The 14,376-nt window shown below is 34.0% G+C and overlaps 1 protein-coding gene across 7 annotated transcripts in view; it reads left to right on the top strand.

Moving 5' to 3' along the window:
- The window catches only part of ADK (adenosine kinase), a 490,534-nt gene that overhangs the window by 395,699 nt on the left and 80,459 nt on the right, over window positions 1–14,376 (top strand). For all 7 annotated transcript variants that reach the window (XM_028109694.2, XM_028109695.2, XM_028109693.2 and 4 more), the window contains one exon: window positions 6,507–6,621. In XM_028109694.2, the coding sequence (XP_027965495.1) occupies window positions 6,507–6,621 (115 nt within the window). The remainder of the gene's footprint in view (window positions 1–6,506; window positions 6,622–14,376) is intronic.

Raw genomic sequence — 14,376 nt, 5'->3', positions numbered from 1 at the left:
TCTCTTATAAATCCCAATCAGTTCCCAAAGCCACTGAATATTGCCACTAGTGATATGTCTGTTAACAGACCAGTCCAAATGCCTCTAAAAATAACCAGTGTTTATTCATCAGGAAATATCTTCAGTGGCATTGTTTATGATATTCTGGTTAGCTTCTCTGCAAATTTTAGATAATCTTTCTTTTTAAAAAAATCTTTAATCTTTAAAATGAATTGGGCAATTTTTAGTAAGAAGAGGCAGCTTAGGAGGGCACTGGAGAATGAGATAAAAACTGAAGCTGGGCAGAGCACAAAGCAGAAGAGAGAGGATATATATATATATATATGATAGAAAATTGCATAGTGCCTGATTTAAATGACAGACCTGCTAAGAATTTAAAATGACAATTCTTGAGGTAAAAAGTTTCATGAGGCCTTTTATTATTCTGGAAAATCAGTTCAGACTGCAGTGTGTTTTTAAATCTACTTTATCTTGAACTGAAGCGATTAAAGGTTTATATTTTCAGAACCTAAATAAAAATAACTTAAAAATATGTTTCATTATGAAACCTTTTATAAAAGCTGTATTGAAAATTGATTTAAATTAAATAAAGAAAATACCTCCAAAGCCTAAATATAATATTCTTTGTATTATCATTCTTTGTGCAATGGACTCTATGCCAAATGATGAAGATAATTCATACCTTCTCTACTAGGTCATTTATTCAGTTTACTCCAAGCAACAAATTTTAATTTTATTTTGGATCTCGAAGATTTATTACTTCTGATCACAGAGGAAACAAAGCAATCCTTTTCCCTTTTCCAACTTTCCCCACAGCCCCTGACTCTATCCAGAGGATCTCAAACTTGTAATCTTTCTCTGACCGTTGATGACTCTATCATCTTATACCACTGAGACAGGAAAGTATTGAATTGTGTTATCCAATATGGCATCCATTAGCCACATATGGCTATTTAAATTCAAATTAATTAAAATTAAATAAAATTTAAAATTCAGTTCCTAAATCTCAATAGGCATATTTCAAAAGCACTCTACAGCCTATGTAGCTAGGGACTACCATATTAGTGCAGATATAGAACATATCCATCATCACAGAAAATTCCATTGATCAACACTGGATAGAAAGTCCACAGAGTATTCAGGAGGTATTGATTCCCAAAGAATTCTCCCAAGATTTTTCTAAGGTTCTTGTGTTCCTCACAAATACAAAGAATACAATGAACGATCACCCAGAGTTTCTGGAAATAAGACACTATGTTAGGTCCTGCTGGCTAAGAGAGTACAATGCTGCTTTTCTAGGTGACTGAGTCCCAAAAGAGGACAGTTTTAAGAGAGTAAATTAGCAGAAAGAGAAAGGTAGTCTTTTAATGCTCTTCATTTAGTCATTTATTCATTCAGTAAATATTTACTGAGCACTAACTCTGTGCCTAACACTTTGATAGACCCTGAAGACAAGACAGAAATGACCGGAGAGTATACTGTGAAAGAGAACATGGGAGGGGTTCCTATTTTTTAGATGCGATAGTCAAGGAATGACTCTCTGAGGAAAGCAAAACTTGAAAAATACGGATATCTAGCATTGACAGAAAAAAGCAAAACAAACAAACAACAGGGAAACAAATTTCAAACAGAGGGAACAAGAGCACATAGGCCCAAAAGGGAAAGAGCATAAGGTACTGTGTACTCCAAGAACTGACAGAAGGCCAATGTGACTGGAATGAAGTAAGCGAGGGGGAGGTAGTAGGAGATAAGACTGGAGACTGACACGTCATGTGAACACCATAATTATTATAGGAGGTTCTGTTTGGAAGACAAAAGAATGTGATATGGTTAAGTGAGGCAGTGTGTGGGAACACCACAATTGGTATTCTATAGGAGTAGGTAGATTATGACAGTATTAACATTTGTATCATCAGCTTGTTAAAAATGGAAAGAAGAGACTGTTTTCTTTAATTCGGAAGACAATGCTAAATTTAAGTGTGTAATCAGCAGTGACAATAAAAGCATAATTTAACATTTATAAAATGCCTCACAGTTTATATAAAACCTTTTCCAACATATGATTAATACATTTAATAGTCACACAAACCTTTTGGGGGTAGGTAGGGCGTGTATTACCATATCAGTTCAGCAGATTAAAAAAATAGGCTACATGACTTGTTCAAGGTCACACATAGCTAATATATCAGGGAGCCAGAACCAGAGCTTAAAGAGTCTCGTACTCTTTATATACTACACTTCTTTCTTACTCACATCCTAACATATTGGAGGAGGAGATTAGATTTCCAAATGACCTTGGAAAATGAGAAATATCTTAGAAATCAAAAATTGAAAATCACTAGGGTAAAATACAAGCCAGAATAATCAAGAGAAAAAAACAGCAAACTTAAATTCAAGATCAGTAATGACTTGTGCATGTGGCAGAAAAATTATTTCAGTTGAACATGCTATAGTTTTGTGATAACAACAGGAAGCACGTTGCCGGAATTCAAAAAGCAGTACAATCTGCGGATAGCGTGGAATATTGATTAAGAGTGTAATTTCTGGAGTCAGACTTTGTGGATGCTAGCCCTGGTTCCACCACTTAGTATATTTGTGACCTTAGGAAGCTTCTTAACCTCTCTGTGACTCAGTTTATTCTCCTACAAAATGAGGATATAGGAATAATACCTACTGCCTGTAGAAGTTAAGATCTAGTGAGCCCTCAGAGCTATATACATGGCTCATAGCTAAATTGTATGAGCTTTCTTCTACTCCTACCCCCTTTTTCCTTTCCTCCCTTATTAGATACCATACTTGAATTCCCAATACTCAAAACTCTTAAGGGCCTTTCTAGAGATTTTGGGATATGACACTTTTGGAGAGTATTAAAATGATGGTCATTAGAGGAAAGAAATTAGTATTTATTAAGTACTTAACATGTGCTAAATATTGCATTAAGGTCTTCCACTTACCTCATCTTCGTTCATCCTCACAACAATTATTTTCAAGTTTTCATTTTGAAATTTTAGACTTACAAATTTGCAAAAATAGTACACTAAGCTTTCCCTAATGTAACATCTTACACAAATGAAGGTATAATGATCAAAACAAGGAAGTTAACATTAGTATGCTACCAGTAACTGAACTACAGCCTTTATTCTGATTTCACCAGTTTCTCCTTAATTTCCTTTTTCTGTTTGAGAATCTAACCCAGGAAAACAAATTGCATTTATTTGTCATGTCTCCTTTGTCTCTTCCTATCTGTGACAGTTTCTCATTCTTTCCTTGTTCATGATCTTAATCCTTTTGAAGAGTACTTGCCAATTATTTTATAGATGCCCCTCAATTTGAGTTTCTCTGATATTTTCTGTTAATTAAGTTGAGGTTATGCATTTTGCCAGAAATATCACAGAAGTGAGTTGCACTTCTCAGTGTATCATATTGGGGACACACATGATGTCCCGTTGTCTTAATGTTGATGATGTTCACTTTCATCACTGGATTAAGGTGATGTTTGCCAGTTTATTTTTTGTAAAGTTACTATTTTCTCATAGTATTTATTAAATATCTTGGAGGTGATATTTGGGGACTATGCAAATATCTCATTTCACCTACTAATCTATAATGAGAAGTATCTTAGGGGAGATACTTTGAGACTATGCAAATATCCTGAGTCTCTTCAAACTTTTGCCCACTATTTGGGCATATTTCTTTCACAACATCATTTTTTTTAAAGATTTTATTTGAGAGAGACACAGAGAGAGAGACCGTGCAGGGCAAGGGGCAAAGGGAGAGGGAGCGAGAATCTTTAAGCAGACCCTACTCTGAGCCCAGAGCCCGAGGCAGGGCTTGATCCCATGACCCTGAGATCACAAACTGAGCTGAAACCAAGAGTTAGATGCTCAACTCACTGTGCCTCTCAGGCACTCCTCCTCCAGTGTCTTTTAACATAAATATTTTCTTAGATTTGTAGATGAGGAAATGGAGCCTCATAGAGTTTTATTTACCTGCTCAAGGTGCACACATCTAGGTGTGTCACACTCTCAAGTCCCTTGTAATTTCATAATTCTGCTAAGATATTAGCCCAAGTATAAGGGAGAAGAATCTGTAGGGAAGTGTAGGTAGCTGCAGAACTAGAAATATTTAGCTTTGAGAAAACAAAATTGAGGTTTTAAGAAAAGTTTTCATACTAGATGAGAATCAGCTATTGAGGCCAAAGCAATGGCTCCTCGAAGGCATAGTTAAGAAATTTAGATTTGGTGTTCACGGACAGTGATCCCAGAGTGACAGATGAGTTTCATATGAACTGTGGACATGGATACAATTAGAATAAAGTTTAACCATCCTGTAAAGATTTGTGTTTTATATTTGGGAAGTTTATTTCAATCTTGAATTGCCATTTTTATAAGATTTCATTTGAGACATAAGAAAGGTTTTTTTGATTAGGTTACCAAAACTCCCATAAAAAATACATATATCTTCCCACTGGCTTGGTAGAAGACAACCATAGATTCTCATTCTTAATTTATTTCTTTTACCACATTGAAGAAAGACCTCTATTTAAAAAACATTACGTACATGGTATTCTGCTCCCAAGATGATAAAGTGAATGTGTTTCTGGGCTTTACCCCTTTATCTTTATTAAATATGAATGTACTCAATCATAAGCAAAACTCTGACAGTTGTAAAACTTAAGTGTGGTAAGGAGATTGGGAGACTATATGTCAGTCATTTTAATTAAATGTATACATTTATTTGAGAGACTGAAAACATTGTCATGTGCCTTTTTTTATTTTATTTTATTTTATTTTTTGTCCTTTCAGCTGTTACTAGTCATTTCTAATAGTCCTTCCCCCAAAACTGAGGGAATTTCTTTTCTTATATTGTCAGAGTTCAGGCTTAGTTTTGTTCTAAAATAGGCAACCAAAAGTGAAATAGTCAGCGTGTTTGAAAGGTCAGCAGCATTGTCTTACCACACATGGCTGTTCTTTTCAGAAACAACGGTCATCTGGAATCATCATGTTAGGTGTAGTAGAAGCTTAGCTTCATGTATCATCTGGAATTTCTTAGTATGTAGTGGATAAACAACATACAAATATTTCACTAAGAATTTTCATACCTTTAAAAATGTCATAGTTTCTGATGTTCACTGTAATCATTATGACTTGTCTACCTTGAATACCTAAATTTTTCTGTCTTATATATTCTAATTAAACTTTCTTGATGCCACTCAGATATATTTCTCCTCTGGTCTGTGTCTCTCTCCATTAACTGTTTGAAACTGCACAGTGATAGAGTACCAATAAAGCCCAAACCATGGATGATTAGAGGCCCACTGAATTCAAACATGGATTTTTAAATTACCTAAAATTGTTGAAAACATGATCCTAGGGGCAACTGGGTGGCTCAGTCAGTTGAGCATCCAACTCCTGGTTTCAGCTCAGGTTGTGATCTCATGGGTCGTCGGGTCGAGCCCCATGTCGGGCTTCATGCTCAGCTTAGAGTCTGTTTGGGATTCTCTCTCTCCACTCCTCTGCTCATGCATGTGTTCTCTCTTTCTCTCTCAAACAAACAAATAAATAAATAAATCTTTTAAAAAAAACATGATTCTAGGGGCACCTGGGTGGTTCAGTTGCTAGGCATCTGCCTTCAGCTCAGGTCATGGTTCCGGGGTCCTGGGATCGAGCCCCACGTTGGGCTACCTGCTCTGTGGGAAGCCTGCTTCTCCCGCTCCCCCTGCTTGTGTTCCCTCTCTCTCTGTCAAATAAATAAATAAAATCCTTAAAAAAAAAAACCATGATTCTAAAAATCCTACTGATAATAGCTCAAGAGTTAGATTTCAAGTCAGAACATTTATGATGTAAAACTTCGTGACCTATGTGATATGAAAAATAGCATCCAAGTTTCTAGAATTACCTTGTGGTTTTTTGTAATTTTATCTTTTTTAAATAAAATTAAGTCTATAGGAAACAGCATCTCCTTCTCTCATTTTAGTTCTTTGAAAAAATTGGCATTTTAGCAACATTATTTCCAGAGTCAGCATAATTCTCCAAACCTCTAAAATAATTAAATAGTCCTATTTTTCTTTAGAAATTCTCCTTAATTGGAAATTTGAAAATGGCTACTTGCTAATATTGAGAAATTATTGTTAATTTTTAAAAATATAGTAGTTATGTGGTTATGTTTAAGTCATTACCTTTCAGGGATACATAATAAAACATTTACAGATAATATTATATTGTATCTGGGATTTGCTTCAAAATAATATGAAAGGTAAGTGAGTGAGACTGTAGATGAAATAAAATTTATCATAAATTTAAAATTGTTGCAACTTGATGGTGGGTTCCTTGGAGGCTATTGTACTATTTACTTTTGTATATCATTGAAATTTTAAAAGAGTAACTCTTATAATAGGGGTGTGTATCTCTCCTATTTTGAACATGACAAGCTAAATCCTTAATCTACTAGTAAGTTTTGCTTTATTGTACTGGTTATGAGAACTTTTTCCTCCTCTCTATTAATAGACGGAAGACATTAAAGAGATAGCCAGAAAGGCACAAGCTCTACCAAAGGTGAACCTGAAGAGGCAGCGAGTCGTGATTTTCACCCAAGGGAGAGAAGATACTATAATGGCTACAGGTACGTGTGGAAATTGTATGCAAAGCCCAGTATAATGAAGATTAATCATTTATAACAGAATTCTATATTATTTATATTATAATTTATTTGAAACAACATAATTCTTTTTTACCACCTTCGTACATTTTGCTTACCCTACCCCAACCCCTGCATCTGGCAACCACCAGTCTGTTCTCTGTATTTGTAAGTTCAGTTTTGCTTTGTTTTTTTTGTAGATTCCACATACCAGCAAGATCATACAGCATTTGTCTTTCTCTCTCTGAATGATTTCACTTGGCATAATGCACTCAGGGTTCATCCATTTTGTTTAAATGGCAGGATTTTCTTCTCTTTTTTTATGGCTGAATAATATTCTATCACACCACATTTTCTTTATCCATTCATCCATAGTGGACACTTAGCTATTATCTTAGCTCTAATAAATAATGTTGCAGTGAACATGGGGGTATAGAGTTAGTGTTTTTGTTTCTTTCAGATAAATACCCAGAAATGAAATTATGGATCATATGGTAGTTCTTTTTTTAATTTTTTGAAGAACTTCCATACTGTTTTCCATAGAGACTATACCAATTTAGAGTCCCACCAACAATGCACAAGTGTTCCCTTTTCTCCATGACCTCACCTACATTTATTTCTTATCTTTTTGATAATAGGCATTCTAACAGGTGTTAGGTGTTATCTCACTGTGGTTTTGATTTGCATTTCCCTGATGATTACTACTGTTAAGCATCTTTTCATGTACTTGTTGGACATCCATAATAATGATCCAGTTTCATTCTTTTGCATGTGGCAGTTTTCCCAGCACCATTCATTGAAGACACTCCTTTCCAGGTGTCTGTTTTGATGCCAGTACCATACTGATTTGATTACTATATCTTTGTAATATAGTTTGAAATCAGGAAGTGTGATGCCTCCAGCCTCATTCTTTCTCAAGATTGCTTTGACTATTAGGGGTCTTTTGTGGTTCTATATAAATTTTAGGGTTGTTTGTTCTATTTCTGTGAAAATGTACCTTTTGTAGTGTTTTTATTTTAGTAAATATTCCTACCTTCTGTCTCAGTAGGAAAGATTTCATTTTCAAGAAGGTAATTTATTAAAATTCAGTTGAGTAAATCTACTTTGATTTAGTTTATTTACTCTGGTATTTTGGAGATACTGTCAGTCTAGTAATGTCTTTCCTGAAAAAAATTTTACTTAGCAAATTCCTATGCTTAACTTAAATGAATTTATCTAATTATAAACAAATAAAATCCAGAGAGAAATTACATCCTCTAGCTTTAAACTTCAAGAAGAAAACCTCACTTCTGTTTTTACTCAGTCATCTATTTTATGACACAGAAATAGAATAGGAATTTCATCTAGTAAACAAGCATTTTATTGGTTAAAATGATTAATACTGTCAGTATGATGCTACCTACTATTAAAGCCAAATACAAACCTGTTAATTCTGTCTGAACCATTAAAATTAAAACCCATCAGTTAATTAATAATTATTATAAACAGTAGCAATTAATTACCTTTGTGTTTCTTTTAGTACACTGTTAAACAGAAATTTAAGATATGAGCCTTAAGCATCTAAGTTGGAAATAAAATTAATACACATAAAAATATAAATCCAAAGAAGTATAATTATACTTCTTGATTATTGGTACAGACTATATAGGTTGTATTGACTCAGAGAAGGAGATCAATTGATTAAGCTTGAAGAAAGATGTTATAGTGAATATGAAGTAAATTTTTGTTGAATTAAATCTATAAGCCTGGAAAGGGTCAAAGAAGAAATTATTGTCAAATTTTGGGGAAAAGGAACCTTAGAATTAATTCATTCTGACTTTCTTACTTTAGAATTGTCAAAAGCAAGATTCAAAGACTTACTTCCAAAAATATTTATTTCATAATAATTCAGTGAGTGACAAATAGTGAAGTGGGGTTATAGATAAAATGAGATTCATCATGAGTTAATAATTGTAGAAGCTGGGTGATGGGTATACAAGGGGTGGTCATTATGTTATTACCTCCATTTGTGTATATGTTTAAAATTTTCCATGATTAAAATTATAAAATAGAAAACTAAAAAATAATTTTCAGTCAAGAATCAGAGATACAGGGGCGCCTGGGTGGCTCAGTCATTTGAGAGTTCAGCTCTTGGTTTCTGCATAGGTCATGATCTTGGGGTCATGGGATCAAGCCCCACATCTGGCTGTCTGCTTGAGATTCTCTTCCTCTCCCTCTGCCCCTCTCCACGCTCATGCTCACACTCCCTCTCTCTCTCTAAAATAAATAAGCCTTTAAAAAAAAAAATCAGAGATACTAAGTGATTTTCAAGATACATTGATATCCTTGCTGAACCTTGAATTCTAGGAAGAATTTAAAGAAAGGAGGGCAATCCAGTCATATTAGTAAAGAGGATCATATGTGCAAAGGCATCAGGTACCATATAATCTTTGATATGACAGAAAAAGCAACACTGTTAATTTGTGCAAGAGAGAAGGGAAATGTCATGAAAAGATATCCCTGCATTGATAATAACTATCTGGATTGCTGTCTTCGTATAGTATGTGGCCTGTTCTGTCTTAGCAAGGAACACTATTTGGAAAAGTGAAAAACATGCAGACATCTTACAGGAACTGTAGTACTGCCTTCAGATTCATAAAATGCTATTTGGTTGCTCTTTATGGAGACATTTATTTTAAGGCTTTATATATTCCTGATATACATATCATACAAGTGTCTTCCTCATTGTAAATTTGCACAATTTCCCCAAAGTTGAAACCTTTAAAATTAGCCCCCCCTTCCTGTGACTCAATTTCTTTGTCAACTCCTTTTGTTCTTTATTAAATCTATTAAGCCATTCCTAGGAATACTTACTAGCAGGAATTTATTTGAGGAAAGACATTGGCTAATCTTTGCTCTTCCTACTATATGAAAATGAACTTAAATTAGAGGATGCACTATATCTGCAATGCATGATAAATACAAGATGGATAGAGAATCTGTTCAGTGGTGTCAGCTACAAAAGCAAACATGATAAATGTTAATGTAGTTTTGAGCCCTGGGATAAGCTATTCAGTGCACAAGCGTAGCCGAATCTCTTTGCTATGTTGTTATTCATGGCAGCCAAATAAATGTCAATAATAAAAGAGAATTAAAGATTTTCATTTCCCAGAGGCAGTCCTCTAATACGGCTTGATCTTTCATTTCATTTGTAATTCGTTCTCATGTCAGGATGCAATCATTCGCCAGGCTCTGGGTGTCATGTTAAGTCATTTAATAATGATTAAGAACATAAAAATGCTTGGCCTGTGGGGCAATTCACAGAAGAGATGCCAATTTGTTATTGTTTTTCCTCCTTTGCTCTTGAATATGGATCAGCTTTTTCCCACCTCCTAGCATTAAAATACTAATGGAAGATGGGGAGGGAAAGTGTCCCTTAATTTGCCATAAGTGACATTCCAGAATGGCACAAGGCAGTGCTAACACACTTATTAAAACACTAATTAGGAATCATTGTCTTAAACCTCACATGGTAGAGTATTTTTAAATGATCATTGCTAAGTTTTTGGCATTTAACAATAATGTAACAAAATCCGTTTTCTTGGTATTTAATTCTAGAGACCTTTCTCCTTTTGAGATATGGTGTCTATAAACCACTTTCTGTTATTTTATACATGCAGTTCTTTGAATTCCTCTTTGCTAAATTGTGAATCCTGGTTTTTTTTGGTCACCTCTGTTTCAGTTGTGTATCCATTTTGTATATCCATCTAGTGCAGAAGTTTTGTCACTATCAACCATTGTTTCATTGCTTGCAGGCTAATTGAGTTCCAAGCTTTTTGGGGGTGTTGGGGAAGGGGAGTGACAAGGAGCACTGGAAAGTAATGAGTAAGAAGCCAGGAATAACAGCAGGAAAGAAAATATGATTCTGTACATTTTGATCCTCTTAATAAATATTAAATGAACCTGTTAGGTAGCATGGGAGTCAGGTCAAGGAAGTCATTCCTATGTCTATAAATGTAGAAAAACTAAGACTAAAGATTTTTATTGCCTACCAGACAGCACCTACTAGTGAGGTCTTCATATATTAACACTTTATTATACTAGCAATTATAAAAATAAATATTTTATATACATGCATATATACATACATACAACATACATACACATATACAGATATATATGTCTTTACAGAAAGTTTACATTTCTCCAAATTTCTGTACTAAATATGTCCCTAAATATTGGAAAAAGCAATAAGATTTTTATTCTAAATTGAAAATAATGCATTTCACACTTTGGCTCATATGTGACACAATGAAATAGGTCCACTAAAGAATAAATTGTAGACTTTTCTGAATACTTTCAAAATTCTTTCTGCGTTGTTTGAATTGTAATTTTGCCCGATAGGAGGAAATAGATTAGGTCATTAGGTTTTCAACTGGAAGACAGGGGCTGCCATGTCAGAATCACCTAGTGGACTTCTAGTAAATATAGCCCTGCCTTCATGGAAGTATGTTCGATTCAACCTGATACATCCCTGTGAAGAGTATTAGAATATATATCCTCAAGAAGATGTATGAGAATGGGAATTATAGAGTCTGTGGGATGGGAAATGTAGTGTTGTGTATTTGTTGAAAAGATCCCTTAGGTAATATAGCAATGCTGTCTATCCTCCATCTCTCACTTTAAGAACCATTGGATTAGGTGATTCGATAATGTTGCCTCAAGTTTATGATTTTGTGGGATAATAGAAGCAGAACCTTTTAGCAGCTAAGCATCTAGTACTTCAATAAGTCTTGGTGAATGCTTCTCTCTCTTGATACATCACAAAGTGTCATGTACTCATCTATTACTAGCAATCTACATATATTATTTTAAATAGTAACTGCATTTGATTAGCTTATAATTTAAGATAGTCACATCATAGTGCCCTTTATCATTTCCTTATAAGTAAATGGGGTTATTGGAGTTACTTGTCTTCATGTTCCTGAGACCTTAAAGAAACTTGTCACCCCATTTTCTAGTTAAGTTTTCATGTTCTTTGTTAGTACTCAGTGCTGTACATTATAAGAAAAGGTCAATGTGCTTTACAGTTCTGGTAGACATAAAGTACAGAAAGTGTGGAATAGAAAATGTAAACTCTAAAGAAAAACAACTTCAGCAGCTGGAAGAATAATGTCAGCACATCATCACAACTCCTATTCCTACAAAAAATTGTTGTAAGTCATTTTTGAAAATGTTCTCTACTATAGCCAAAACAATTTTAAATGATGATCTTGTTGGTATAGGTTGGTGACGGTGCAGATAGAACAAATTAAGTAGCATTCTTTCAGAATGTCTATGTATGACATTCATAGAAAAATGTTCTTTGGATTTTGAAGACTGTATATTTCTTAACTAGGAATATAAACAACTAGAATATTAACTCATGTTCCATTTTTAGATTTTTGTAACCACAAAAGACAAAGTCCTTTAATTAACCAAGCAGTCAAAAATAATTTAGAATAACATATGTGGAACTGTCACATTCCTGACAAAGGAATATCTTTGGGGCATGGTTTGTATGGTATAGTGATCTCAGACCTAGCCCTGGGGAGACCTAGGCCTGGGAGATTAGCCTAGGCAAATGTTAACCCTATTATAGCATTATTTTGGTAGGACCTTTAGTCAGATTTATTGAGGTATAGATTACATATAGTAAAGTGCACATATTATTTCACTAAATAATCACCAATCAAAATATAGAACATCTTATATAGTTTGTTTTTAAGTTTTATGCATATGAAGCTGGTACTACTTTTATTAAGTGAACATACCTATGTCACTACCACCGGATCAAGACAGAACACTTGTAGCACTTTAGAAGCCATTATTATTTTGGTTTCTACTACTAACCATTAGTTCTCCCTCTTTTTGAAGTAGAATCACCCAGTATATAGACTTTTTATCTTGCTCTGTCTCCATCCTTTTTTGAGCATTATCTTACTTTTTGACAACCTATGATGCTTTAGGTACTTGTATTTTCCCTGCTACAGTCCTAGAATCAACCACTTCTTCAAGTAACCCTGGTTCCTTTAATTAGCAAACGATATTTAGAAACCCAGATCTGGGTGCTAGACATGCTCATTGCTAATTGAGAATCATTGCTTTGGGACCCTCTTAGCAAATAGATTGGCAATATTTGTACATATAATAATTCATGCATACATATCCATCTGTATTTATTTCCATATCTATCTATCTATTTATATATTTGAATTCCATGACTTGAAACTGCTGATACCTTTGATTCCAGTCCAACAACAGAGTTCATTCTAGCCTACACCCTTTCCTTCCGTTTAACTTCTTCCTCTGACATTGAAAATTCTGGCTCTCATTATCTAAAATATATTTACTTATTTGTTCCATCCTAAAGTAGTTTCGAATTATTTACCCACACCCTTGTGCAAAACATATTTACTTCCTAGAGTACAATATTTGCTTACAGTTCTTTTTATCTTTAGCCCTCTGATGTTTGGTCAAAATACTGTTATCCAAAGTCACTTCAGGTTAGTTCTTTTACATCCACTTCGGTGTGGTTACATTATTCATTTGTAATACAGTTAGGTTTACTTCTAAGAGTTTGTATTCCATTTTGATTTCCTTTCATATCTAGGTTGGTTTTTTAATAAGTACAGTTCACCCCTCATGGTGTCACAGTTCTGCGTGCTTTAACAAATGCATAAGATCATGCAATCACCACCATAGTTATACTACAGAAGAGTTCCACTTCTAGTTTTCCGAAGTGGTGGTACCAATTTATATGACCACCAGAAGTATATAGAATGGCTTTTATTTTTCCATATTTTCATCAGCATTTTCTACCGTCCATGTTTTTTATTTTAGCCATTCTGGTGAGTATGCTCTAGTTTCTCATTGTGTTTTTCATTAGAATTTCCCTAATTTAGTGAAGTGGGGCACCTTTTCATCTGCTTATTAGAATTTAGATACCTTCTTTTGTAAAGTTCCTGTCTTTTGCCATATTAGATTGTCTTATTGATGTATAATTCTTTTTGCAATCTGCATTCAAGTCTTTTCCTAGATAAATGTATTGCAAATATATTCTCCCACCTTGTATCTTGCCTTTCCATTCTCTGTATGGTATCTTTTGAGAAATAAAGCTCTTCATTTTTAATATAGTCCAGTTAATAATGTTTTCCCCTTATGGGTAATACTTTTCATATTATTTTAAAGAAAATCTTTGGATATCCCTAGCTCATTAAGAGATTTTCCTGTTGTTCTTTTCTTATCCCTAAATTTTTTATGTTATTCTTTTCATCTGGATTTACAGTCCTTCTGGAATTAGAATTAATTTTTATATATGGTTACAGGGTAGAGGGATAATTCTTTTCTTTTGACCATATGAATAACGAGTTGACCCACAATCATTTATTAAAAGGAACATCCTTTCCTTTACAGCAATAAATTGACACGTTTGTCACATTTCACATTATCTTATATCTGTGAGTCTTTTTCTAGACTGTTCTATTCCATTGTTTTCTTTATCCTTATAACCAGTTTACAGTCTCTTAATTACTTAGCTTATAATTAGTCTTTTTATTTGGTAATGCCAAACTTCCAACTTTGTTCTTCAAGGTTATCCTGGCTTTTCTTACCTCTTTGCATTTCCACATAAATTTTAGAATCAGATTGTTGTTGCCCCCTTGGAATTTTTTAGTTCTTACTAGAATTTTATTGAATTGAATTTTATATTGAATCTGTGAA

This window comes from Eumetopias jubatus, unplaced genomic scaffold, assembly GCF_037043125.1.
Source record: "Eumetopias jubatus isolate StellerSeaLion01/CBP00866 unplaced genomic scaffold, mEumJub1_p1.0 scaffold_17, whole genome shotgun sequence".
Taxonomy (NCBI): Eukaryota; Metazoa; Chordata; class Mammalia; order Carnivora; family Otariidae; genus Eumetopias; species Eumetopias jubatus.
The sequence above is the reverse complement of the archived record's forward strand: the minus strand, read 5'-3'. Positions and strand labels throughout refer to the sequence as shown.